The following is a 22,628-nucleotide window of genomic DNA, read 5'->3' on the forward strand; positions in this document are numbered from 1 at the left end:
TGGGGCACGAGCAAAGCATACATTTTTGGATACCTTTTAATATTTGGTATTTTAAAAACATCAAAATAGTCATAGTGGAAAGATCAAAACTTTGTTGAACTTCCTTTTCCTTATTTTACAGTTTAGACTTCCCTTTACTTTCAGTTACATATGGTGTGTGGGGAAGGTCAGAATGCTTTTTATGGTTTATGCCTTTGATCCCCCATCACCAAGTGCGTCCATACCCTGGTCCACCCCATCCCAGTAGAGAGGAGGTGACTGAGGCCCAGAGAGGGGTAATGATTGGCCATAGTTACAAGCAAGTACTAGTAGAAGCGGGGCTCAAGGCCAAGCCTCTGCCTGCCTCCCAGCTCTAGGATACCCCGTGGCCTGGGACGCTAACCCTGGTGTCACTCTGGTCTCCTGCTTGTCTCTGTCTCCTGTGGCCTCTGGAAAGACCATCTATCACCCCAGCACCTTTTTCAGCAATGTCAATCCAGATGACATTTATCAAACCCCTTCTGAGGCTAAGGCACTCCCCAGGCTGACGGACAGCAGAGAGCAAGATGCAGCAGACTTGCAATGAAATCACTTACCCCGCTTGGCTATGCTATGGGCTGGGGGTAAGATCAGGGCCCCAGCAGCGCCAGTCTGAGTGGGAGAAATGGAACTGTGACAGTTCCTCTCCAAGCTGTGAGGTCCTGAGATTTAGGGATGGGCCAATCATGAAGAGCTTCCTGGAGGAAGTGAGATTGGCGCTGAGTCTTAAGGGCTGGAGAGAGTCTGAGAAAGTGACAAGGAGATGCCAGGGAGGGTGGAGGAACCCCTCAGACAGTGACCCCACGCCCAGGGCCCTGCATCCTGTGCCTGGCTGCACCTCCCTAGGCTGGAGAGAATCCAAACTGTTCCTGGCCTGACCTTCCACCCTTCCCAAGCACCCACTGTTGTGATGCCCACTTCTCATCAGTGGGAGCAGATGAGATAACATCAGTTTTCTGAGACAGTCAGATGTAGATACAAACTCACGGAAACCCTGGGGCTGCCCATCTCGTCCTGCTACCATGCAGCCTGCTGTTCCGAGGTCAGTCTTCACCCTGACTCCTTCTGTGACCACAGCCACTCACTTCTCCCCCCAGGGTCTCAGAGGTTGCGTCTACATCGCTCGTGTGAGGAAGGGAACTGTGCTAGTGGCCTGTGAAACCTTACAGTGGTACACGAGCCAGCAGTCCAGGGCTGGCTCTGCTGTTGCACCAGCTTCAGGCTGGGGCCTGGGGCCCTGCTGGGTCCTGCTGGGGGAGTGGGGAGGCCCGGGGCACAACCCCAGACCTGAGTGCAAGTGTGTGATGGGAAACCTTGGCCATTGAGGATGGGGGACTGTAGTGTCCGCGGTGGCCCTGAGGATGGGGGAGGTGCTTAGCAAGTGCAGACAGGTGGTGCGGGGTGAGAGGGAGGCTTTCTGTGCAGGAGAAACAGTATGGACAGAGACCCGGGTGTGAGGAGTGTGTTTAAGGAGACGCAGGGTGAGGTTTGAGTGGGAACAGGAGGCTGTCTGCTCTGATGCTGCCTGTGCCCCACAACCAGGACACGCTGGGCCCTAGTGGGGAGCAGGCCACACGCACACAATAACCCTGACCCTCTGTCCCCAGCCAGAGGGCCCACTGAGAATGCCTTCAGGTGACACACAGGGGATGGGGAAAGGGCATCCCAGGCAGAGGTAAGACAAGCACAGTGTTCGTGGGCCAGCCGGGTGTGGAGAGCGGTCCACGCAGGAGCCAGACGCCTCCGACCTTCTCTGGGAGGCTGGCTTGGGGAGTAGCTGGGGGCCATGCGGGTGGTCAGGGTGCTGGTGGAGAGTGTGGGGGGCCCAGAGTGCCAGGCTGAGGGAGCTCGGGCCACACCCTGAGGGCAGTGGGAAGGCCAGCAGGCCCCTAGCCCGGAGGTGATAATGGGACGTGCCTGTGGTGTAGAAGGCGGAGTCCTGGAGAAAGGGGAGGCAGACAGGCCCGTGAGGAGCCGCTGCTGAGGTCCCATCCAGGGGGGTTGGGGCAGGAGGGCATGGGGAGGGAGAGACACTTACGAGAAATGTTTAGGAGGAGGAAGCACTTTAGCACAGAGCACAACACTGTCTGCTCTAGACCTGTCGGCCATGGTTATTAGGTAGCCTGTGAAGGGGCCAGGGTGGGGGACCGAGGGATGAGGTTTGGGGCTGGGACGATGAGGCTCAACATGGAAGACCCAGGCGGGTGGGTGGAGGGTGAGCTGCCCCACGGGACAGGCGGCCTGCAGACCTTTCTGGGTGCTCTGGACTGGGCGTCAGGAAGGCTGAATCTAGTCCTAGCTCTATGGCCCGGCTCCTTGTATACGCGTGGGCAAACCATTCCCTGCCCTGCATCCACCCCTCTGGGTTCAGTTTGCTAAACCGAGAACAGTACTGTGAGAATGTGTATTTAAACTGCCTGGTGTGGTGGGGGAGATAGGGGGTGGGTGCAGGCAGTGGTGGCTGACAGGATGGAGGGGACTCTGACTCAGCAGACCTGTGTGGCCGGGACAGCTTGGAGAGGCGGCCCTGTGGGCGCTGTGGTGACAGACTCCGGTTCAGCCGGGCTCTCACCACTGGCAGCCCAAGAAGGGGCCTTGAGCTGGCGGGCAAGGCTGTCAGAGAACGTGGCAGGCCTCCCTTGTGGTTATAACACTGACATTAGCACCCACATACTGAGCCTGCAAGATGTCAGATGCTGCGCCCGGCCTTGCCCCACTAGTCTGCACGGTCCCACGTCACAGATGGGGAGACTGGGGTGAAGTGACAAGCCCAAGGTCCTTCAGGGACTCCGTGGCAGAGCGAGGATTTGAACTGAGGACTGTCTCCCTCCTGGGCTCATGCTCTCTTCTCTGAGTCGAAGTGGGAAGTGGGAAGAGAGGGGTCCCCTGATGGAGGTACAGCCCGAGCAGAGGGACCACGGCAGGGGCCTGGGGGAAGCCTGCCCCAGCAAGGCGGCCCACGCCTGGCGGACCCCAGGCACTGGCTGGCCTTATGGGAAAGCTCAGCGGCCCCGGTGACACTCCTGAACACACACACACATAAATATGTTCTCACTGACCTAATTACCAGCTCCATAACCCAGAGCTCTGCCCCAGCTCTGAGCTGCTGGCACAACAGGGAGCCAGGTCTCTGTTTACACCATCCCCCCCCCCCCGCCCCCGCAGTGCCTCCAGCTTTTATTAAAGGCTTTAGAAATAGGCAGACCTGGGCCCCAGACACAAATTACAATTTGCTGATGGGCCACGAGCAGTCACCTGACCTCTCTGAGCCGCAGCACCTGAGTATCGTACCTGGAAGACAGCAGGTGGTCAAGGAGGGTGGCTGTAATGGTCTCTCTGCTTATCTCCTCCCCTTTCCCACCCCTCAGGAATCTTGCACCAAGATCCCTCCGTTGAACAAAGCAAAATGGGGATGTGGGGGTTGGGGTAGAGGATCAGGAATCTCTGTCCCTCTTTGATGTTTCCAGGACGCTTCATCTGGCCTGGCACTGTGCTGAGCGGGACTCAGTGGTTGGGGGTGTGTCATAGATGACTCAAATCAGATTACAGTTTTGGGGAGACAGACTTTATCACAGATCACTCTGACCCAGACACGATTTAGTCAGAGCGACAGAGACCCCACAGGATGCCGAGGGAGCTCAGGGACCACTGGGGTACTCTGGCTGAGAATCTGGATTTGCTCCTGGGGCAGGGCCCCAAAGGATGGGGTAGAGGTGGGAGAGTGATGAGGAAGGCACATTGGCAGAGGGAACCGCTTGTGCAAAGGCCCTGCGGCGGGTGGTATGCAGATGGTGTTCAGGAAGTGGGGTATCGAGCCAGAGAGCAGAGCTGGCAGAGGGGACACTGGGCTGGGCAGGGAGGTACCATGGATGCCGGGGGGAGGAGGCTGGACTTATCACAGGGGTTTCAATTCATGTCTCTTAAGTCACACAGATGGTAAAAAGGGCAAAGAATGCCTTCCAGTCGCCCCTTGTAAGAAGTGGGTAGTTCTCCCTTTTTAGTTTTTTTGACCTGCCCCATTATTTTAAAACAAGTTTTATTTTAGCACATGGTGTATTTTTATGAGTCACCACCAATCATTCCGGGCAAGGCAGAGGTATAAAGGGAAAGGAATAAAGTACAGATGTCTATTTTGTGCCAGGCTTGGGGAAGCAGACTGGGAATTGAGAGGAGAGAGAGGACACTACCCTCTCACAGGGTGCCTGCTCCTTCAGCCTTTGGAAGGTTGGGTTTGTTTTTTTTTTAATGTTTTATTTATTTCAGCTGCACAGGGTCTTAGTTGTGGCACGCAGGATCTTTTAGTTGCAGCACGTGGGCTCTTAGTGTGGCATGTATGTGGGTTGTAGTTCCCGACCAGGGATTGAGCCCAGGCCACCTGCATTGGGAGCGCAGAGTCTTACACCCTGGATCACCAGGGAAGTCCCTGGAAGGTTAGTTTTTAACAAAGTTTTAAGCATGTACAAAACTAAAGCAAATAACATTAATAAACCCAATATACCCATCACCCAGATGACACAGCTATCAAGATCTTTCCGCGCTTGCTGCATTTAATGTGTTTCACTGTCCCTTTTTGTTTCCTTTGCCAAAGTATTTTGAAGCCTTGCTGCTCACAGTTTGGTCTGGGGACCAACAGCAGCCTGGCATCACTTAGCGGCGGTCAGACTAGGATCTTAGCACCACTCCCTGACCTACTGAATCAGAATCTGCATTTTTTTTGTTGTTTTGTTTTTGTTTTTTTGCGGTACGCGGGCCTCTCGCTGTTGTGGCCTCTCCCGTTGCGGAGCACAGGCTCCGGACGCGCAGGCTCAACGGCCATGGCTCACGGGCCCAGCCGCTCCGCGGTACGTGGGATCCTCCCGGACCGGGGCACGAACCCGTGTCCCCTGCATCGGCAGGCGGACTCTCAACCACTGCGCCACCAGGGAAGCCCTGCATTTTTAAGAATATACTTGGATGATTCATTTGCACATTAATGTTTCGGAAGCATTGTTTGAAAAAAAATGCCCAGCATCAGGCATTTCACCCTTCAGTACTTCAATACGTATTTCTGAAGTACTTGGGGATGTTTTCTTACACAGCCATAATGTTCTCATCACCCAACAAAATAAATAGTAATTCTTTGGTATCATCTAATACCCAGTTCTTAACTCACATCTTCCTGACTGTCTCAAATGTCTGTTTCTAACAGTTCAGATCAAGAGCCAAACAAGACCCACACCCCACGTGTGGTTGCTGTGCCTTTCTTAGTCGAGAGTGACCCCCTTGCTCATTTTTGAGGTTTGTGTGTCTGTTTCAAATCTTCTCTTTACTGCAGAGCGCAGTTGCTTGTCTTGCAGAACATCTTGCAGGGTTTGTGCGTTTGCTTCCTCTCGATGTGATTTGTCCTTCAATCCCCTACATTACCCGAAACTTGGAAGTTAGGGCTAATGCCTTCATTAAATTCAGGTTTAACTTTTTTGGCGAGCATCCTCTAAACAATCAGGAGGATTTTGCCATACGTCCTGCATTTATCTCACTCCCTTTTTTCTGTTTCCTTTGCCGACGTATTTTAGAGAGTTGCTTCTCAGTGTGGTCTGATGACTGGCAGCCTGGGCATCACATGGGAGCTGTTAGAAATGCAGCATCTTGGGCCCCAGTATTCTTCCCAGGGGGTCACACTAGGAGGCACACATGCCTGGGGGGCCCACTCTTAGCGGCACTGAGATGAACTAGTGGGCTGGGGTCGGGGGGGTCAGCCTAATTGTGAAGTGCTCTATCAAAATTTCATCTAAGTAGTTTTATCCATTGATGATCGTGGCCTGAATTAATTGTATTTCGTTATGACTTGCAAAATTGTGTTTTTATGGTTCTATTATTCCTTCCACATTCATTAGTAACGATTCTTCTGTAAAGAGCTTTTTCTCGTCAACTAGGACCATTTGGTGACCCTGAAATGCAGCGCATACAGGAAAGGCAAGAAAATTGCTTAATGCTTTCCCTTTAATAGTCAATTTTCAGAGTAAGGGCATAATGCCGTCATTCCTTCCAATGGTGAAAAATGCAGTGTTTTGATTTGTTTTGTTTTCTCTCTGTCTTTTAAGTATCATTATGAACCCCTGGAATTTTTATGTATTCAATGTGCTTCAGACACTTGGCAATTATTATTTTTTTATTGAACTGTAGTTGCTTTACAATACTGTGCTAGTTTCAGGCATACAGCAAAGTGATCCCGTTATACATACATGCATATACATATATATTCTTTTCATATTCTTTTAATTATAGGTTATTACAAGATATTGAACATAGCTCCCTGTGCTATCCAGTAAATCCTTGTTGTTTACCTAGTTTATATATAGTGGTGTGTATCTGTTAATCCCAAACTCCTAATTTATCCCTCCCCGCTCCCCACAATTATTATTTTTTAATGTAAACCTTTTTGAAGACAACACATGCAAAAATGGACAAATTCAGATCAGTGAATTTTCAGATTAAATCAAATCCACATGCTGATACCAATTTCAAGAAACAGAGGACATTCCCAACATCCCAGAAGTACCTCCCATGGCCCCCCCTCCAGTTATTACCTTACCCCCAAGAGTAACCACTCTCCTGACGTCTGATACCATGGATTAGTTTGCCTGTTTTGAACTCTGTATAAATGGAATTATACAGTATGTTCTGTTTTGCTCCTGTATTTATGAGCTCCAACCCACCTTGTTGTTGATTATTTTCATTGCTGTAGAGTATTCCATTGGGGAATATACCACAGCATATTTTTTCTCCTGTTGATGGATATCTGGGTTGTTCCAGTTTGGGGTTGTTATGAATAGTGAGGCTATGAAAATTCTTGTACGTGTCTTTTTGTGAATATATGAACACACTTCTATTGGGTTTTTGCCTTAGGGTAGGATTGCTGGGTTATGAGCTATGCATGTGCTCAGCTTTAGTTGATAACTACCAAACGGTTTTCTGAAGTGATTGTACCGATTGACATTCCCACCAGCAGTATGTGAGGGTTCATTGTCAGCACTTGGTATTTTCTTTTTCATTTTAGCCTTTCTGGTGGTTGTGTAGTGGTATCACATGGTGATCTCAGTCTGCCTTTCTGTGAAGTCTAATGGTGCCTTCTCATATGATTGCTGGCTATTTGGATAATCTCTTCTGTGAAATGTCCTTTTTCTGTTGGCTTACATGACTCTTTCTTATTGATCTGTAGGAACTCTACAGATTCTGATAGGAATCTTTTGTCAGATACTTGTATTGCAAACATCTTCTCTCTCTCCGTGGCTTCCCTCTTCATTCTTAATGATGTCTTTTGATAAACAGAAGTTCTTAAGTTTAATGAAGTTCAGCTTATCAATTCTTTCCTTTAGAGCTAGTGTTTTTTGTGTCCTGTTTAAAAAATATCTGTCTACCCCAAGGTCCTTTGTTTTCTCTTAAAAGCTTCATTGTTTCATTTTCATATTTAGATATTTGGTCTATCTAAGTCGACATTTAAATCTTCAGTTCATCAGGAACTGACTTTTTGTGTATGATGTGAGAGAAGAGTCAAGATTAATTTTTTTTGCAATATTGATATCCAAGTGACCCAGCACCATTTATTTAAAAGAGCATTCTTTCACCACTGTTCCTCACTGTCACCTTTGTCATAAATCAGGTGCCCATATGTTTCTGGACTCCCTGTCCCATTGATCTATTTTCTATCCTTGTGCCAATATAATTCTGTTTTAATAACTATAAATTTATAATAATCTTGATAAATGATAAGTCCCCAAATTTTGTTACTCTTATTCAGGAGTGCCTGAATATTCTTGCCCTTTGCATTTTCATATAAATTTTTAAAGTTGGCTTGTGAACATCACCCTTCCCCCAATAATGTGCTAGGATGTTGATTGTGGTTGTATTGAAGCTATAGATCAATATAGTGATAACTGACAACAACACGGAATCTTCTAATTCATGAACATCATCTGTTCCTTCATTTTAGATCTTTAATCTCTCCCAATCTTTTAATAGTTCTTAGTGTAGAGGTTTTGCATATGTCTAGTTAGAGTTACTCTTAGACATTTGATTTTTTTATGGCTTTTGTTAACGGCGTCTTTTTAAATTTTTCATTCTTCATTTGATCATTGATGGTTCATAGAAATACAATGGTTCTTTGTATTTTGCCTCTGTATCCCGTGACCTTGCTCAGGGCACTTATTAATTCTCAATGTTTGTGGATCTGTTGGAGTTTTCAATCTACTTAATCATGTCATCTGCAAATAATGACAGTTTTATTTTTTTCCTTTTTAATCTCTGTGCTCTGTATTTTTCTTTTTTCTTACTTCTGTAAAACCTCCAGTAAAATGTTGAATAGAGGTGGTATGAGTGAGCATCCCTGTTTCATTTCTGATTTTAGGGGGAAAGCTTTCAATAACTCACCAATAAGAATGATGTTGGGAATTCCCTGGTGGTCCAGTGGTCGGTTAGGACTCCATGCTTTCACTGCCGAGGGCATGGGTTCAATCCCTGTTCGGGGTAATGAGATCCTACAAGCTGCGTGGCATAAAATAAAAAAATTTAAAAAAATAAAAATAAAATAAAATAACTCTGGCAGTCCAGTGGTTAAGACTCTGCACTTCCACTGCAGGGGGCGCGGGTTCTATCCCTGGTTGCGGAACTAAGATCCCGCGTGCCACGTGGTATGGCCAAAAATTAAAAAAAAAAAAAAAATTAAAAAAAAAGAATGATGTTTGCTGAAGGATTTTTGTGGATATTCTTGATTAAAGACATTCCCTTCTATTCCTAGTTTGCTATGAATTTTTTAAATTACAAATCAGTATTGTATTTTATCAAATACCTTTTTCAGCATCTATCATAATGATCATATGATTTTTTTTCTCCTCTTTTTTCTGTTCACGTGATAAATAAATTGATTCTTTTCGAATGTCACACCTCTCTTGCATTCCTGAAATAAACTCCACTTGGTTGTAAGGTATTATGCTTTCTATATACCCCTGGGTTTGATTTGCTAATGTTTTGTTTAGCAGTATTGCATCTACGTTAGAGAGAGAGATGGCTAATTTTCCTTTCATGTGTCGCTCTTGTCAGGTGCTAATATCAATGTCATGCTGGCCCCACAAAATGATTGGAAAGTGTTCTCTCATTTTCTCTTCTCTGGAACAGTTCATGTAAGATTGGTATTGCTTCTTTACGTGTTTGGGAGAGCTCACTAGTGAAGCCATCTGGGCCTGGAGTTAATGGATTCAGTTTTTAAAATTTGGGATTATTCAGATTTCACTTCTTTTGTCAGTTTTGGTAAATTTACTTTTCAAAGAATCTGTCCTTTTCACCTAAATTGTCAAGCTTACTGGCATAAAGTTGTATATACTATCCTCTTATTATTTCATAAATGTCTTAGGCTCTGTTCTGATGTCCTCTTTTCATTCATATTGGTAATTTATGTGTTTGCCTTTTTTTTTCCTTGATCAGTGTTGCTAGGGGTTTTTATCAGTTATATTACTCTTTCTAAAAACCAAACTTTAGCTTTGTTGATTTTCCCTACTGTAGGTTAGTTTTCTATTTCACTGATACATGCTCATGTCTTGATTTCTTCCTGTATTCTCTCTGGGCTTGATTTGCTATTCGTTTAGCTTTTTGAGATGGAATATTAGATAACCGGTTTTCAGCCTCTCTTTTTTTTTTAATTTTTTTTTAGCATATGCATTTAAGGCTCTGCGTTTCCTCTAAACACTGTTTTAACTGTATCACACAAGTTTTGATTTGTGCTATGTTAATTCTCATTCAGTTCAAAATACTTTAAAGTTTCCATTATGATTTTATCTTTGGCCCTAGGTTATTTAGAAGTACATTGCTTAATTTCCAAGAAGTTAGAATTTTAAGCAGTGGAGTAGCATGCTTTTAAAAATTCTTTCTGGCAACTGGTACGGAAAGGATGTACCCAGAGGGAGAAGTCTTGGAAGAGAAAGGTCAGGAGACTAATGAATGTGTCCAAGCAGGAGACAGTAAGGTCAATGGGGCAGAACTGAGTCCCTGGAGACGCCAAAACGCACATGAGAATTCTGAGAATGATAAAGGTGGTATTTCAAATCTGCAGGGATAATATGAGCTATTTGAGAAGTAATGTTGAGACAATTGCATTTTGGGGGGAGAAAAAGTAAAGCTGGATATATGCAAAAATAAAGTCTAGATGAATCAAAGACTCAAGCATAAGAAATGAAACAAAGAAAATATCGAAGAAAACATGAGTGAATTATATAATCTCTGAGTGGGGAAGCGTGACACAAAACTCGAGTCATACAAGAAACATAATTTGACTACATAATGAATGTAGATGTGGGGAAAAATATAAGCCAGTCAAACAAAGAGCTAAGTGAGAAACAGTCTCTAACACATTGACAATTTCTTTTGGACAAAAAGCTCTTATAAATTAGTAAGAAAACAATAAAGACCTCATAAAAATGGATAATGTATATGAATAAGCAGGAAACAAACTTATAATAAGAGGCTTGACTTTACTCATAATTTAAAAAATAGAATTTTTTTTCAAATTTTCTTTTTTTTTAAAGAGCTGGGCTTTTAAAAAAATTTTATTTAATTTTTTTTGGCTGTGTGTTGAGGCTTCGTTGCTGCACGCAGGCTTTCTCTAGTTGCGGCGAGCGGGGGCTGTTCTTCCTTGAGGTGCGCAGGCTTCTCATTGCAGTGGCTCCTCTTGTTGCGGAACATGGGCTCTTGGCACGCGGGGGCTTCAGTAGTTGTGGCACGTGGGTTCAGTAGTTGTGGCACGCGGGTTCAGTAATTGGGGCACGCGGGCTTCAGTAGTTGTGGCACACGGGATCAGTAGTTGTGGCACGTGGGCTTCAGTAGTTGTGGCTCGCGGGCTCTAGAGCACAGGCTCAGTAGCTGTGGTGCACGGGCTTAGTTGCTTCGCGGCATGTGGGATCTTCCTGGACCAGGACTCAAACCCGTGTCCCCTGCATTGGCAGGCGGATTCTTAACCACCGTGCCACCAGGGAAGCCCTAAGAAATAGTTTGGGAACAAAATGTTGAGATACTCTTTTAAAACAAGGATGAGGAGGTCCGCACAGTCTGCTCAAGAGATGCTGTGAGGAAATAGGCCTTCCATTCTGTTGTTGGAATATGAATTGGCGCAGCCTCTTTGGGGGACAATCTGTCTGTATCAATTTTCCCCCCAAAATTTTTAGTGAAGAATTTCAAACGTACAGAAAATTTGAAAAACTTGTGCGGTGGACAGCCACATACAATACTTAGATTTTACAATGTATAGATTTTACAATATATATATTTTTGTATATTACGTATATGTAAAATATGTGTGTGATAGTGCAAATATAACAAAATGTTGACAATTGTAATTGACATATATAAAAATATGTTTATTTATATCCATCTATATATAAACATCCATCCATATATATTCATCTATCCGTCCATCAAGCCGTCTTATATTTTGAAGCATTTCAATGTAAATTGCAGACATCAGCACACTTCATCCCTAAGCATTTCATCATACATATCAACTAGAGTTCAATGTTTCCTTATAGTTCTTTTTTTGAGGTAAAATTTACCTACAGTGAAACACACAAATTTTAAGTGGACCATTTGATGTATTTTTGGCAATGCACACCTTTGTAATCCAAACTCCTATAGAGATATAGGATATTTCCATCACCCCAGGAAGCTCCTTTCTGCTCCTTCCCAGTTAATCCCCATCCCACATTAGCCCAGCCAATATTTTCTTTTGCTATAGATTAGTTTTGCTGGTTCTAGAACAGCATATAAATGGAATCATACAGTAGATACTCTTTTATGTAAGACTTCTTTCACTGAGCATAATGATATTCATGATTCACCCATCTTGCTGTGTGTGTCAATTGTTCGTTCCTTTTTACTCCTGCGTAGTATTCCATTGTCTGAATATGTCAGTTTATTGATTCCCCAGTTGATGGACATTTGGGTTGTTTCCAGTTTGGGACTGTTACAAATAAAGCTGCTATAAACATTCTTTTTCTGAGGTATTTTTGAGGACATGTGTTTTCTCTTGGGTCACTTGATGGGCAGGTACGTAGACAGAATGTATGCAGACCCTCACCCTGGGGCCCGTAGTCTATTTTAACTTTGGTACATGACACGGTGATGAGCATGTGCTCCGTGGCAGGTATAGAAAGTGCACAGTGGGAGGCCTGAGAAGGTAGCAAGTGCTCTGGGACAGAACCAAGGAAGGCCTCCTGGAGGAGGGGGTCTTGGTGCCAACACAGCTTGGTTTAGTGGGAGGACCAGGGTCTCTGCGTCAGACACGCCTGCATTCCAGTCTTATTCCCATGGAAAAAAGGTTCTTGGTAGCGGGGGGACTTCCCTGGTGGTCCAGTGGTTAACATTCCGCACTTCCACTGCATGGGGCATGGGTTTGATCCCTGGTCAGGGAACTAAGATCCCACATGCCATGTGGTTCATCCAAAAAAAAATCCTTGGGAGTCTTGCTTTCCTCATCTGTAAAATGGGGATAGTGGCAATGCAGGATGTGATGGAATAATGGTGCCTCTTTTGTTAAATGTTCTTTTTTTCTCTTCAGGCCTGGCTCCCCTGGCCACCTTCAATGTGGACATGGTCCAGACCTGGGTGACTCCCAAGGGAGTCCCCTACGTGCTCAGCTCACTTCTGCATCAGGACTCCAGCACCAACCAGACCTGGTGAGTGGGGCCTGGCGCGCGGGGCGGGGTGTGTGAGGACTGATGAGTCCTCGGGGAGCCTGAGAAGGCCCCCAGACAAGCCCTCGGCACCCCACACCCCAGCCTGGGGAGAACCCCCTTTCAGAAGGGCGTGCAGGGGAGAGGCTGTTAGCTCAGGGCCTGTTCTCCCAGCCCTGGCCCCTCTCCTCACCCTGGCCTCTCCGGGGGTGGGGGAGGGGAGGCTAAAAAACTTTTAAAGTTTATCAAGGCTCTTTTGTCTGTTACAAAAGTAACGTGCTCAACATAGAAGTTTTGGACAGTGACGGAAAATATTTCCTTTAAATGGAAAATATGAGGCAGGCGGGCGTGGTGGTTACGAGGAGGCTGTGCATCTGGTCGCCGTGATTCGGTGACAGCTTTGCTCTGTATTTATAGCAAGGCATGCAACCCCCGGCCTCAGTTTCTCATCTCTGCAGTGGGGGTGATTATTTTCCTACCTCACAGGGTTGTTGCAAAGAGTATTTGAGTTCATGCACGTAAAGTGTTTGGCACAATTTCTGGCCAAATTTAAGATCAATACGCATTACTTTGTATTTTGAACTTCTCATCTGTACCCACCCATTAGATAAGTAAAACATTTTAAGTCTGATAGCCTTCTGCTGGTAAGGATGTGGTGAAACAGGAACTTGTAGGAATGTGAGTTGGTATAACCACCTGGGAGAATCATTTTGCCGTATCAGGTAGAGCTGAGGATGCAGGCGGCCCTTGATTCAGTGATTCCACCCCCAGATACCAACCCTAGGGAACTTTTGGGGCACACCTAGAGATATTGACTGGGACATTGTTTTGAAATAAGCATCGTCGGAAAAATGGAAGACATGAGGTGTGAATCATACAATGCGACACTGAAAGCAGGTAAAATGAACGAATTGAGTGCAGTGGTTATGAACCGGATCAGTCTCGAAACACATTGTAAAATGAAAAAGGCAAGTTGTAGAATTATTTATACCATGGCCATTCACTCCGCAAGCATTTATACGATAACAACTTCTCTGTGCCAGGCCCTGAGGGAACAGTGCTGAGCAAAGCAGACACAAATCCTTATGCTCGGGGGAAATAGACAATAAGCAAGTAAATCAAATGTAGATTCTATCAGATGGAGGTAGTGGTGGTGTGCTGTTTAGGGACATGTCTTTGCTTTTAGGAGAAGTTCTGCAGTGAAGGGTCACGACACACACTCCAACGTCCCCTGTTGTCACCAAGATGACGTTTAGAGCTGCTCATTTTGAAGCCAGGGTTCAGTCAGAGTTCCTGTGTTGCGTATCGTGGCTGTATCTCTTTAGTCTCCCTTACTCTAGAGCAGCCCTTCCTCTCCCTGTCCTGTTCGTGGCAGGGCTCTTTCTGTGCTTGCTCCACTGCCCAGCTGCCCCTGGCTGGTTCCCTACCCCACCCCTCACCTGCCGCTGCTTTGCTTTGCTTCTGGTCCACGGTGAGGAGTTTCCTTCAGACCCGGCAACCCTGAGCCACGAGCCCAGGGTCCAGATAGCTTTGGGGCAGAGTCAGGTGAGGCACTCAGGGCTCCTGGCTGAGTGGAGCTCTGTTTGGTAGCAGATGGGTGGGCAGTGGTGGCTCCCGAGGCAGCCTCATAGCCCCGGACTTGGGCCATGGCCACGCCAGCCAAGTGGGCTCGGACCCTATGCTTGATTTCCTCACTGTCCAGTGAAGAGGCTGGTGACCATTAGATTTAAGTGGTGAGGGCAGGGCCCATTCACTCTTTCATTCCTTCATCAGTATTTTTGGAGCATCTACTCAGTGCCAGGCAAAGCTAGGGGGATAAGATACTAAGGGAGACAGTCCATGCCCTCTTGGAGCTCCCAGGCTCTTGTGGGAAACAGACGAGTTGGTCGATGACAGGAGGAGTGAAGACTGCTCTGTGGGGACGTCCAGGGTGCGTTGGGGACATAGAGGCACGTGTGTCCTTCAGCCAAAGGATGTACCTTGACACTGGGACTTAGGGGCTGAGTAGGAATTAGTGTGAGAAGGCATGGGAGGGGGAATTGGGTCTGAGAGCTGCTTGGTCAGAAGTCTGGAAGCCAGCCTGAGCCAGGTGCGGGGGCTGGGAAGGTGTCGGTGGCTGAAACTGAGCCTGATGAGACATTGGATGGGGGAGGTGGGCCGTGCTTTGTCAGCCGGCACAAAGGTTTGGGGAGCCTGAAAGGCTTGAAGCGCGGTGAGAAGGTTGTTAGGAATGTTCTGGTTCCAGGAAGAATTAAAGGTAAGCATTGCTGTGTTTTGTCTTGATAAAGTTCTATTGCTGCACTATTGCACAGAAAACTGCACGTCATCAGAGTGCCGCTCAGTGAATGTTCACAAAGTGAGCCACCCACGTAAGCAGCGTCCAGATCGAGGCAGAACAGGACCAGCCTCGCATAAGCCCCCTGCAGCCGTGTGCTCCCTTCCGCACACATCCCAGGCGAGAGTTAACCCCCGCTCCCACCCCCGGCCCAGCTCTGCACTTTCTTTCACTGGGTGAATGCACTTCTTTTTATTAGGCACAGGGTGCCCAGCAGTGGAATTGCTGGATCGTGGCTTCTACGCTGGGTCAGCGTTCAGTTTTCACAAAGTTTGCAGTGTGTGAGCGTCCTGCACTCCCCGCACTCATCAAGGTCGAGGCCGGGTTTCGGCCATGCTGTGACCATCTCCTGCCGAGCCCCCTCCCTCCAGTACCCCAGCAGGGCCCTCACCACTCCAGCTTCAGACCCAACAGACTTTAACCCCCCTCCCTCAGAAGCCAAGCCAAGGGCTTCCCTGGTGGCGCAGTGGTTGGGAATCCGCCTGCCAACGCGGGGGACACCTTTTCGAGCCCTGGTCTGGGAAGATCCCGCATGCGGTGGAGCAACTAAGCCCGTGCGCCACAACTACTGAGCCTGCGCTCTGGAGCCTGTGAGCCACAACTGTGGAGCCCACGTGCCACAACTACTGAAGCCCACGTGCCTAGAGCCTGTGCTCCGCAACAAGACAAGCCACTGCAATGAGAAGCCCGGGCACCTCAGCGAGGAGTGGCCCCCACTCGCCGCAACTAGAGAAAGCCCACGTGCAGCAACGAAGACCCAACACAGCCAAAAATTAATAAATAAAATTAATAAATGTATATATTTAAAAAAAAAGCCAAGCTGAAACGCCACAGTGGAAGAGGGGACTTTGAAGTACCCAGAGCAGAAGGCTCCGAGCCCCCCAGGGGTGGGGGGAAGAGCCCACCTGGGCCCAAGGAAACCTCCCGGGACACCTGCTGAAGCAGAGAGGGTCTCACGGGTTTGAACGTGCAGCGGGGAAGGATGTGGTGGGAGGCATCTCTGGGTTCCTGCCTCAAACCCTGGAGCCTGAGACCACGGGCTGCCGCACAGGGCAGGAAACGCGCTTCTGGCCACCCCGGCCGCAGAGGAACAGGCTGGGCTCCTCATGCAAGGACCACACGTGCCTCTCTCTCCCTCATGTTGTTTCTACATAAGTTGTAACAGCCAGGGCTGGCAGCATCATGGACTTGGCCGCTGCAGCGGGGTGGAGTGGAATATAACGAAGGCCTTCCCCCTGGGCGGTATGGGAATAGACTCTGAGGACAGAGATGAGTTACAGCTGGGTGAAGCCAGGAGCTGGGCTGCACTCAGCCCAGGTGTGATAGGGTCCCTGGGGCTGTCAGCTGATGGTGAGCTCAGTTATAGTTTAGTTTGCCAGCCACTCAGTCGGTAAACCTGGAGATCAAGAGACCACCCACCATGGTGGAGGTGGTTAAAGGAGCGGGCGGCAGAGGCAGCTCAGACGGGGCCCGGGGCCCCCGGCATTGCGTGACTGTGATATGGGTGGCAACCTTGGGTTCTGCAGTGAACAGCCTGTGCAGCTGTACGTGGTGGTCTCTCAAGAACTCACAGTCTAGGTGGGAACAAAAGCCAGGGATAAGTGTAGGTGTCCAGTAGTGAGGGCTTCCTGGCGGGCTCGGAGGGGGTCAAGGTGCTCCTTCTTTTGGGAAGGCTTCCTGAGGAGCTGGTACTTGGGAAGATTGTTCTGCAGGAAAAGGAGCTGAAAGGCATTGCAAGCGGAAGAAACAGCTTGGGCCGAGGCCTAAAGGAGGAAGGAGAGCTGAGGCTATTCCAGGCCTGCACCTACCCCACCAAGACGTTGGCTGGGTTGGATCCCAGTTCTGAGCCCACCTTTACGGGGGAGCAGAGAATAAGGTGCTGGGCCCAGGGCTGAGGCTCAGGCTGGGAGGGGTCTGTGGAAAGAGGCAAAGTTGTTGAGCAGGCGACCTAATTTAGGGGCTCAGCTGCAAGCCTACAGAGCTCAGCTGCACGTGGGTCTCTGCCCCTCAGCCTTGCCCCAGATTAGCCCCCTCATGTGCTGCCTCGGCTGTTGTTCAGTCGTCATTTAACAGATGTTTACCAAACCCCTGCTCTGTGCCAGCCACTGTTCCAGGTGCTGGAAATAACATGGCAAACGAGAGGCAAGGGGAACTTGGGGAACTTGTGAGGTCTTGGACTTGGTTCACTGTTACCAAGCTCCTCTCCCCGTAGACTGTAAGTTTCCTTGGGGAACTTAGAGTCTAGGGGGAGAGACTGATAATAAACAGTAAAGAAGTAAACAGGATGCTATCAAACGGGGACAAGTTCTGGGAAGGAAATAAATGGGACGATGCAGAGCAGAGTAACTGGGTTGTGAGGTGAGGCTGGTTGGAGAAAGCGTTTGTGAGGAGGTGACAGTTAAGCGAGGCCAAGGAATGAGAATGAGCCAGGTTGGGGAGAGAGGGGGCGCAGCAAGGCAGAGGGCCCAAGCCGGGAAAGAGCTGGGGGCAGCCTAGGAACGGAAGCCAGCCAGTGCGGGGCTAGAGCTTGGAGAGCAAAGGAGCAGGAGGGGAGTCTCAGCGGTGGGGAGGTGCTAGATGGTGCAGGGCCCCGTGGGCTGCAGCAAGGGCTATGGACTCTTCACCTAAGTGCACGGGAGGCAGCTGAAACAGGGCAGTGACGTGGTGTAATCTACAAGGGTACATTTATTTTATTTTATTTAAACAAATATTTATTATTTACTTATTTGCCTGCGCCGGTCTTAGCTGAGGCACGTAGGATCTTTGCTGCGGCATGCATGTGAGATCTAGTTCCCCGACCAGGGATCGAACCCGGACCCGCTGCATTGGGAGCTCAGAGTCTTACCCACTGGACCACCAGGGAAGTCCCAAGAGCAAATTTAAAAAACAAACAACAGAAAAAAATAACAGGGGGCTATTACTACACACCAGGCAAGATGATGGTGGCAGGGGAAACAGAGAGAAGAGATGTTCTCTAGATATAGTTTGGAGGAAGAACCAACAGGGTTTACTGATGGATTTGATGAAGGGGATGAGTGAAAAGACGAAGCAAGGGTGCCCCCAGGCTTTGGACTTCAGAACATAGTGGTTGGTGGTGCCATGTATCATGTCAGGGAAGATGGAACGGTTCAGTTCAGGCGATGGAGAGCAAGACCATAGTTCTGTTTCGAACGTTCTAAGTTTGAGATGCCTATTAGACAATGGGCAGTTGTTTATTTATTAGTTTCCTAGGGCTGCTGTAACAATTCATCACATACTTAGTGGCTTAAAACAGCACAAATGACTATCTTACAGTTTTAGAGGTCAGATGTCCAAAGAGGGTCTTACTGAGCTGAGATCAAGGCATTAGCAGGGCTGTGTTCCTTCTAGAGCCTCAAGGGGAGGATCTGTTTCCTCACTTCCTTTGGGTTCTAGGCGCTGCCTGCATTCCTTGGCTTGTGGCCCCTTCCTCCATTTTTAAAGGGTCTGATAAGGACCCTCGTGATTACATTGGACCTACCCAGATAATCCAGTATAAATTCCCCAGCACAAGATCTTTAGCTTAATCTACGAAGTCCCTTTTGCCATAAAAAGTAGCGTATTCCTGGGCTCTGGGGGTTAGGACATGGACTTCTCTGGGCGGGGCAGGTCATTATTCTGCTTTCTAGAGCTGCGCTGGTCTGGCTTCTGGTGGAGGGATGCTAGCATTGCAGATATAAAGGTGGGAATGTCAGCATTGATAGGTGTACGGAAGCCAGGGATTGGAGGGGGGATCAATCACCAGGGAGAGTGTGTGGGCGAGGAAAACAGGGACCCAGCCCCGGGACACCAGTGACATTTAGAAGTCAGACAGTGAATGAGCAAGCAAAGGAGTTTGAGAAGGAGTAGTGAGAGAGGTCAGGGGAACCAAAAAGAAAGTGGTTCAAGGGAGAGACGGTTACTTCTGCCCCGGGCTGTTGAGAGGTTGAGGAAGATGAGGGCAGAAAGGTGTCCCTTGGATCTGACGATGTGTGGACCACCGCTGACCTTGACAGGACCCGTCAGGGGTGGAAGTCAGCTTGGGCTGGGGTAAGCTGCGTAGGGCACACACACAGGTGTAGATTTTATTATTATCCTGTCACCCATGGAGATAAGTGAATGATACATTTCATATTTTTTTTAAATGTCAAGTAACGGGAGATGAGGAAGTGGAAACATGACCTCGTTCCTGGCCCCCAAACCACTGGAACTCATCATGACCTGTCTCATCCCCTTTATAAAGCTTCCCCTTTATAAAGCTTCCCCTTTATAAAGTCCTCCGTGGCTGCCTACTGCCCTCAGCATAAAACCTTGGACTTGGTTCAGTGTTACCAAGCTCAGCCTCGGGCCCCTTCCCCAACACCCCCTACTCACAGCTCCTAGGATGGGGAGCTCTCTCCCTGTCTCGGGGCAGCCCTGATCCTCCCTGGGCAGCATGCACACGGAATGTTTAGGCTGACGCTGGCTCTCTGCTGTCTCCCTGGGCAGGGGGCAGAGTTTGCCATTGGGAATCACGTCTCCTGAGGCTGCCTTAACCAGGCTGAGGGGCCCAGAACCTCCAGTTCTGACCTGCCCCTAGGAGAGGGGCACAAGCGTGCTCTTCTCAGGAAGTGCTGTCACTGGGGCCAGGTGGGGCAGGCCCCCTTGCAGCCACTAGGAAGGCAACAGAAGGAAGGCTTCTGTCCCCAGCAGAAGCAACTGTGCTGCTGGTGGCTTCCTGGTTCCCCCCACCACCATCAAAGAGCAGCGAGTGTTTATTTACCACCAATATCACCCCATTTCTGTCAGGGTGGGCCAGCAGGCAGAGAGGGGATGCATTTAGCCATTTCCTGCCTGGAGCTGTGCAAAGGTTGAGCCCATGCCTCCCTCGTAAGGCAGATCCACCATCCTGGGCTGGGAGCCTGCCCGCCTTTCCAGGTCTGGTCTTCTCCATAGTTTTCCCCACAGGGAACCTGTGGGTCTGTGGGCCTGGAATGGAAGGACTGTGTCTGGGCAGGTAGGGAGGAAAGGGGAATCGCTGACCAGCTCAACTTTGCTGCCGACTCTTTCGCTCAGGCTCCTGGTAACCAGCCCCAGGACCAGCAGGACGGCAAGGCCCCTGTATCAGTGTTCCCTCATTCAGGATGAGCTCCATTGCCAGCCAGTAGGTAAGTCAGCCCCTGCTCCCGGGAATGCTCCCAGGACCTCCTTTCTAGGAATCCCACTCATCCAGCCCAACCATTCCAGTCTCTCCACCCTAGCCTCCACCACCAGCCACAGCAAGCCTTCCATCTGGTGCCCAATCCCATCCCCACCCAACCCTAACCCCCAGCCCACCTTTCCAGACCCAATCCTAACAACAAAAATGAAACCTAAAATGGATGGAGTGCTTACAGAGTCACCTGACGCTCTGCTAAGTGGTTCGCGGACTTTTAATCCTTAAAACCACACTATTTTACAGAAGAGAAAGCTACAGTTCAGAGAAGTCCTTTGGTTTCCACTATGACTAAGGTCACGCATCTGAGCAGCACCACAGATGCAAACCCAACTCCACCCAATTCCAAAACCCAACCTACCGCAACTCACCACGCCTCAATGGAACCCACCCCCGCCCCGCGCCCCTGCAATCTAACTGTGGCCATCCTAGCGCCTAGCATGGGGTCTGCCATATATTAGGTGCTCAATAATGCTGTTTGAATGAACAAAGGAATGGACCTAATTCGCTCGTTGACCAAACTCCTCCCATCCTGCCCAGCCCAACTGAAGGCCCACTTTGCTGACGACCATTGGGCCGTGTCAGGTGGAGTGCTGGTCTCTGTGGGAGGCGCTGTGTTGAACAGCCTCCATCTCTGCATCAGAAGGGCACACGGTCCGGCAGGGTGACTGAGTGATCCTGGGACTCAGAAATGCAAGTGTCCTGAGGCCCACAGTGGGGTGGGAGGGGAAGGAGCTACACTTCTGCCCCTGGGGATGTGGGGCAGTAAGATTCCCCAGAGACAGGACTTGGAGAGGGGAGAGTTCATTGGATTCTAGGGCCAGTCCCCCAGCCTCTTGCCATTCCTCCCTGGTGCTGCACACACCTGCCAGCTGCCCAGCAGCCCAGGGGCCCCTGGACGACCAGCACCAGGTCTCAATGTTTCTGGATCCCTATCACCATCTGTCACAGGCTGGGCACAGAGCAGACATCACGGGGCATATGTTGAATGAGACGCCAAATGAGCCTGGGAGAGAGGCCTGTCCTTGAAGGCCCCCCGCATCTAGCTTCTAGAGGTTGCTCTGAGTGGCCAGCTCTTCCTCATGGGGCTTTGACCAAGATGGCCCTGTGCCCTCTGACCTTGGCTCCTGGGTTGCCTCCCAGCATTCCTCCCTCCTTACCTGGGCCTCACTGTTTCAGAGAATGTCCCCATCCCAAAGGGGAGGTACCGTGGAGTGACAGTTGTCCGGAACCACCATGGTGTTTTGGTGAGTATGCGTGGCGAGGGAGGGTGGAGGGCCTTGGGGAGCTGGTGCTACCCCTGTGGTTGACCGTGGTGGATACCAGTCCTGACTGGCGTGTTATTCTCAGGGCTGAGCCCAGCTGTATCCCCAGAAGCCCCAGGGCTGACAGCGGCTCTGAGCTGGGTACTCCGTGTGACCCAGCACACTGACCCTGGCAGCGACTCCTACCCCTGGTGAGGGGTGAGCACGCTGTTCCTGCGTCCCCTGCCTGGTTGAGCCACTGGATTCTGACGTCGGGGTGTGGGTGTGGCTGTGACGAGGGGGCCTGGGCTGGGGGTGACCCGGGCTTTCCCCTCCTTTCTCCCCCTCCTCTAGATCTGCATTCAAGTGACGACCCGGTGGCCCCAGAGCCTCAGCTCAGAGCTCACAGGCAACTGCATCCTGCTGGCCCCTGACCTCCGTCCCCGTGCCCAGGTCTACTTCTCCGACCTTGGTAAGGACTGGACCCTCGTTGGACAGCTCTGAAAGGATATCCTGGGGTCTGCAAGAAGAGGCGCCAGCCCGTGGTAGATGCAGAGGGACACAGAGGCCCGGAGAGGGCAAGGCAGGCTTAGGCCCCATGTGAAGGAACCAGGGCAGAGCTAAGAGCAGGCTTACCTGGAGGTGAACGAGGAGGCCATCTGACTCGGAGCTCTTCCACGTGTACTTTTTAAAGAAAAATTACTGGACCCTGATGCCCCTGTGGATGCTGGAGACTGCTCCAGGAATAAAAAAGGCAGCACGGAGAACACAGCCAGGCTGCGCCGGGAATTGAAGGTGGAGGAGAAGGAGACAGAGGACGAGGACGAGGAGGCAGCTGGTGAGAAGAGGCAAATCTGGTCGCTCCCAGGGCTGTCAGAGCTGACTCCTTAGGCTGGAGACCTCCAGGGCTGAGGTGTGCCTAGGTCCAAGAGATGGAGAGCAGTGGCTGGTTTCTACAGGCCTGGCCAGTCCCAGCCCTGTCTCTCTCCATCTTACAGCTGGGAAAACTGAGGCCCAGAGAGTGGGGGTGCTGGGAGTGACTCACGCAGCAAGTCAGAGCCTGAGCAGGTTCGGGCTCTCTCTCTGCCTCTGAGACAAGGCTTCACTCTTGGGAGTGGCACCGATGCCCTCCCTGAACTGAGCCCTCA

At 49.5% G+C, this 22,628-nt stretch overlaps 1 protein-coding gene across 1 annotated transcript in view; it reads left to right on the top strand.

Moving 5' to 3' along the window:
• ITGAE (integrin subunit alpha E) overlaps positions 1 to 22,628 on the top strand; it is a 68,588-nt gene that overhangs the window by 10,891 nt on the left and 35,069 nt on the right. The window contains exons 2-6 of the mRNA XM_033847972.2: positions 12,596 to 12,713; positions 20,098 to 20,189; positions 21,416 to 21,483; positions 21,835 to 21,952; positions 22,175 to 22,318. Of these exons, the coding sequence (XP_033703863.1) occupies positions 12,596 to 12,713; positions 20,098 to 20,189; positions 21,416 to 21,483; positions 21,835 to 21,952; positions 22,175 to 22,318 (540 nt within the window). The remainder of the gene's footprint in view (positions 1 to 12,595; positions 12,714 to 20,097; positions 20,190 to 21,415; positions 21,484 to 21,834; positions 21,953 to 22,174; positions 22,319 to 22,628) is intronic.

The sequence above is a fragment of the Tursiops truncatus genome, chromosome 20 (genome assembly GCF_011762595.2).
Source record: "Tursiops truncatus isolate mTurTru1 chromosome 20, mTurTru1.mat.Y, whole genome shotgun sequence".
In the NCBI taxonomy this organism is placed as follows: Eukaryota; Metazoa; Chordata; class Mammalia; order Artiodactyla; family Delphinidae; genus Tursiops; species Tursiops truncatus.